Raw genomic sequence first — 4,619 nt, 5'->3', positions numbered from 1 at the left:
TTTTGAATTTGCAGTGAATAATAATTGACGCTTCTTATGCTATTATTTGTACATGCAGTACATGGTACATTGAATTAGTATGACATCATTTATTGTTCAAGCAATAAACCTTCAAATGATCGAAAAAAATTAATGTTTGAATTTGGACAATGATTCAGTAATTTGCTAGCTATACAGTTTTGTCCACTTTTCTCCTCGTGAGTGTTCTGGTTTCGTCTATTCGTGCCTTGTGTATCTGGAAGGAGGGCGTGACCCACTGCCCACACGAGCACTGATCACCTGACCAGTTGAATGACCCCAGACGAGCTGAGCACTTGAGACACAGAATCTGCCGGATATGTGTGTGTGTGTGTGTGTGTGTGTGTGTGTGTGTGTGTGTGTTGTGTGCGTGCGTGTTGTGTGTGTGTGTGTGTGTGTGTGTGTGTGTGTGTGTGTGCGCGTATGTGTGTGTGTATGAAAAATGTATAGTAAATTCTACAGTTGAATTCTAGAAAATAACGCAAGCCTATAATAATAGCCTTTGTTAAAATTTTGACTAATCACAAAACTAGTACATGTATCTAAGCACACCATTGGAAAGGTAATTCTGAGAGCTCTTGAATGCATCAATTAGTTTGAAATTGGACAATCAGAACACAAATTACAGGCTTTCAAGATACGTATCTATTTTTAGCTAATGCACAAGTAGCAGCCTCACCTTCCCCTCCACTTTGCCCAGTAGAGAGCTTTCCATCCACTGTACTGGCTCGATGAACCATGAACTACACACATCATGAGTGGGCCCCTGCTCGTTATAATCCACCTCTGATTGAGTGGGTGGAGTTTGCCCTTGCTTTGTCCTCTTATACCATTTGAAAGCAGCCTCTCCTTTACCCACCTCGTGAGGGAGGACACTCTCGTCAGTGAACAGGAGACGGCTGTGTGTGTGAGGGGGGATAGTGATGGAGGTGTACACGTTGGATTTGTGCAGCTAGCAATATGCAAACGTACCGACACTTTCTGCATCTGTAGTAAGCACTGGAGTCTATGGTGTTGGTGGAAGGGTCAGGAGACAGTCCAATCTTCTCAGTATAAGCAGAATCTGTGATTGCGAGCACAATTAAAACAGAGTTGTTTGAGAGGACTAGTTAGTTACATGTGCATACCTCTCATGTCTCTGGCAACTGTCTTGAGGCGATAGGCTTTGTAATGCTTATTACTAGTGTCATAGCAACATCTCATGGCCTCCCATAACTTGAGCTGCTCAAAAAAACCAGGATTGGGTCTGCAAAGGAAATATCAACACCAGTTACATATACATGTAGCACACATTCTTACCTTATTTCTGGTTTTTTCTTTTTTAGTTCATCGTACACCACTTGGAGTGACCTCCGCTCGCTCCACATTTGATACGCTATCACCATGGTAACACTACGAGATATCCCATACACACTGAGGGAGGGGGGTGAAATCACATGACATTGATGGACCATTACAACGTACGTCAATACACATTACTTACCAATGTACCAGGACCGTTCCTCCGGTTCTTAAACCCTCTTGAATGAACTGGCAGGAGGGTAGGAAATGATGCAGCAAGTCACTCTCTGGCATGTCTGCTAAACACACAAACTTGACCAACATCTTCTTGGGTGGACTAGCAACCTTCACAGCTCCACCCTCCACATCGTCCTTTCTTCCATTCTCCACACCATCATGACCCCCAGCATCCACACCATCACGCCCTCCACTCTCCACACCATCACCCACTCCACTCTCACCCATTCCACTTTCCACACCATCACCCACTGCACCCTCCACACCAGCACGCCCTTCACTCTCCACACCATCACCCACTCCACTCTCCACACCAGCACGCCCTTCACTCTCCACTAGAACAGCATTCGATTCGCTCAAGTCCAGCGACTCATTTGAGATGGTGAGTATGTGAGTGACAGTGTGCTGCTTGGTGATGGAGGGTGTCCTAGCCAGCACAGCCATGGCATCTCCCTCACTGCCTAACAGCAATCCAGGAAACACCTCCAACATCTTGCTAGCTCTTTAGACTTTATAGAATGGTACAGATGGAGACTAAGCGTGGCCGTGGTTTTGAGGAGACCAGTGCAACATGCAGTCTTGCAGCATTAATTGGTAAGAATCGTTCACTGGACAATAGAAATACATACCTATTCATTTGTAATTTATAAAATAAACACAGATTCCAAAATCACATTGACAGTTCATTATTGAGACTTGAATCGCATTCTTTTCCTGCAGTACAAATAGCAATAGCCGCAATTACTGATATGGGAAGAGAGTGGGGACTACAACCTAACGACCAATGTTTACCTTGTTTCCTGTCGTAGTGAGGTGTACTCGAACCAGAGAATGTTAGGAACACACGACATGTCTTTAATCAGAAGCCACTCGGACACTTTCCTGAAATTAGGGTTGACGTATAAAAATAAGTACACCATTGCTTGTGCTAGCTCACCATGCAAAGATGTGTGGGAAGTACGGAGACAGTACAAAGTGCACTAGAAGGAACCACAGAGCGGCTGCCAGACACCCTCCCCCCACACCCACCAGCACCTGAGCTACGGAGTGGTAGCCAAGGTATAGTCTACAGGGAAATGGTGGGAGTTAGAACAAAACAGTGTGTGTGTGTGTGTGTGTGTGTGTGTGTGTGTGTGTGTGTGTGTGTGTGTGTGGTGGGGAGCATACCTGCTGATGCAGCAGCAAAGCATTCCCATGATTGCTACACCTGCTGTCACCCCCTTGTAGGCGTAGTCATAGGAACCAACTGATAACTTGACTCTATGTATGCGTGTACAGTGAGATGTTTAGAGCAATTGAAAACTTAATTATGTGAATGGAATGGTTTTAAATCACACAAGTATTGATCACCTTGCAAACAGGAAAACGGTGAAATAAGTAGCAAAGAAAGCCATAAACTGAGCGTGACTTGATGGCATGCCATACTTAACAAACAGATCACCATCATACGAGGCTGCAGGAGAGATTGGGTAATGAGTTATAATCTTAGTGTCTAACTTACTGCTGTTGGGTCTTGGTTCTTTGATTATGTGTTTGAGTAAAAAGTTGCAACCCTCATTCAACACAACACCCAGACAGAAGAATATCTGCAATTAAAAAGCAGTGACATGTACTTATTATGTTAGCTCTCATGAAAAGGACAAATTATCTGTAGCTATGAATCAGCTGTCACATCGCATGCATGCAATAGATACACGAACCCTGTAACCCAATCTCGTATCTGCTTCATCTGAAGAATGCCAGGGGACTCACTGTATGCAGGTCTCTCCGGAACAGAATGAGTGTAGTGAATCCAATTAGAATGAATATAGGCAGGAGACTGAACCAGGCCAGCACCATCCCCAGGAGGTCCCCTGTGTGCATGGCAGGAGTGTGTCAGTGAGAGCAGCTATCAGTGTAGGATCACCTTGTGGGTATTGTACGTGTGTTAGGGTGATGGCCACTCTCGTGGGACCTCCACAGGACTCCTCTAGGCAGCTCCCTCTCTCTTCTCCTGCCATACTTGTTGTAAAAGGAAGGTAAAGATCGTTAGCAGAGCTATTTCAGTTTCAGCTACTCAACCACGACTGCTTCCAAGAAGGGGGGCGTGGCTGGAGCAGCAAACAAGTTCTACTTTGTGTTAGCTGGCCTGATTTGCTGCTTCTTTTGCTTGCTTTACAGCTTGCTGAAGTAAGCAAAAACGTTTTTATATAGATATCACTGGAGTCATAGCCAACTTATTCAGTAGAAGAAAGCTTGCAGAACCTGCAATACACCAGCCCCTCCCCCTTTCAGTTGGATGGAAGGTCAGTACAACAATTAGCAATGAGCTACTGATATAATATTCTGCAGGTTCCAGAAGAACCAGTGCTCGCCAACAGAGTGCTATAATTCAGCATGCAGTGCACCCACCTCAAGGGACGGCATCAGTAAAACCTGTAGCCAGGCAGCAACCTATACCAGTAAGTTTGTCCTGTAGCTAGCTTGTCGTTATATACAAGTGATCAGTGAGTATGAGATTAGGCTTGTAATACCCTTACTACTTATAGATACATACATAGCCATTGCATTGTTTATTGTTGTAATAGGTGTGTGCAGTACAGCCAGGTCGAGTACTGGAGATGAGAACAAGCCTTGGTCTGTTGCGAGCAAGACAACTCTTGCAGCAACAAGTATCCTCTAGTGATGATGAGGATGAGCAAACCCAGCATCAAGCTCAGAGACTGGTTCGCAACAGAGCCCAACTAAAGTCTGCCAGGTAGCCAGTGATTATGTTTATGCAATCTACATGCATGCAAGGTTGACTTCCATCTACTTTTAATTACAGGCTTCAGCCACTAGGAATTGTGGAGGATGAATTTACCTCCTCTCAACTATGTCTGGGAGTTGTACCAGGTGCGCCACATTATTACATACACACACACCGTGCTTTTATTGTTGTTTCAAAATGCACAGCAAGGAGCAGCAGGTGTCAGAGGCCCAGATCTTCCACCACACACGGAGTACAATTTGATATCTCAGGGTTACAGAAAAAAGTACCTAAAGGAAGACGAAGAAGTCGCTCGGCGATTCTTGCAAGAACTGTTGACACAGAACACTTGATG

The 4,619-nt window shown here is 44.8% G+C and overlaps 3 protein-coding genes across 3 annotated transcripts in view; 1 reads left to right on the top strand and 2 right to left on the bottom strand.

Annotated features, from left to right (window-relative positions):
- Positions 1–116: 116 nt before the first annotated feature.
- On the bottom strand, positions 117–2,143 carry LOC135342197 (dual specificity protein phosphatase 12-like). Its single transcript, XM_064538883.1, has 6 exons — positions 1,502–2,143; positions 1,318–1,431; positions 1,146–1,264; positions 991–1,081; positions 698–917; positions 117–328 (listed from the first exon to the last, which is right to left on the bottom strand). Exons 1-6 carry the CDS (start codon positions 2,026–2,028, stop codon positions 170–172), a joined length of 1,230 nt encoding a protein of 409 aa, XP_064394953.1. The 5' UTR covers positions 2,029–2,143; the 3' UTR covers positions 117–169.
- Positions 2,144–2,149: 6 nt separating this feature from the next.
- Positions 2,150–3,601, bottom strand: LOC135342212 (dolichyldiphosphatase 1-like). The gene is made up of 8 exons (XM_064538905.1): positions 3,443–3,601; positions 3,289–3,389; positions 3,038–3,122; positions 2,887–2,989; positions 2,704–2,796; positions 2,474–2,602; positions 2,329–2,418; positions 2,150–2,250 (listed from the first exon to the last, which is right to left on the bottom strand). Exons 1-8 carry the CDS (start codon positions 3,534–3,536, stop codon positions 2,223–2,225), a joined length of 723 nt encoding a protein of 240 aa, XP_064394975.1. The 5' UTR covers positions 3,537–3,601; the 3' UTR covers positions 2,150–2,222.
- Positions 3,602–3,605: 4 nt separating this feature from the next.
- Positions 3,606–4,619, top strand: part of LOC135342198 (uncharacterized) — a 2,214-nt gene continuing 1,200 nt past the window's right edge. Inside the window, exons 1-5 of the mRNA XM_064538884.1 lie at positions 3,606–3,821; positions 3,868–3,977; positions 4,104–4,273; positions 4,343–4,410; positions 4,471–4,619. The exon at positions 4,471–4,619 is cut by the window's right edge and continues 1,200 nt beyond it. Coding sequence (XP_064394954.1) covers positions 3,815–3,821; positions 3,868–3,977; positions 4,104–4,273; positions 4,343–4,410; positions 4,471–4,619 — 504 coding nt within the window. The 5' untranslated portion in view covers positions 3,606–3,814. The remainder of the gene's footprint in view (positions 3,822–3,867; positions 3,978–4,103; positions 4,274–4,342; positions 4,411–4,470) is intronic.

This window comes from Halichondria panicea, chromosome 10, assembly GCF_963675165.1.
Source record: "Halichondria panicea chromosome 10, odHalPani1.1, whole genome shotgun sequence".
Taxonomy (NCBI): domain Eukaryota; kingdom Metazoa; phylum Porifera; class Demospongiae; order Suberitida; family Halichondriidae; genus Halichondria; species Halichondria panicea.
The sequence above is the reverse complement of the archived record's forward strand: the minus strand, read 5'-3'. Positions and strand labels throughout refer to the sequence as shown.

Coding starts and splice junctions, on each gene's coding strand:
- LOC135342197 (XM_064538883.1), bottom strand. CDS start 2,028: ATGTTGGAGGTGTTTCCTGGATTGCTGTTAGGCAGTGAGGGAGATGCC. Junction 1,082..1,145: donor AGTTGCCAGAGACATGAGAG/GTATGCACATGT, acceptor TCGCAATCACAG/ATTCTGCTTATACTGAGAAG. Junction 918..990: donor TACAGATGCAGAAAGTGTCG/GTACGTTTGCAT, acceptor TCACACACACAG/CCGTCTCCTGTTCACTGACG.
- LOC135342212 (XM_064538905.1), bottom strand. CDS start 3,536: ATGGCAGGAGAAGAGAGAGGGAGCTGCCTAGAGGAGTCCTGTGGAGGT. Junction 2,419..2,473: donor TTCCCACACATCTTTGCATG/GTGAGCTAGCAC, acceptor CCCTAATTTCAG/GAAAGTGTCCGAGTGGCTTC. Junction 2,251..2,328: donor TCACTACGACAGGAAACAAG/GTAAACATTGGT, acceptor TTTGTACTGCAG/GAAAAGAATGCGATTCAAGT.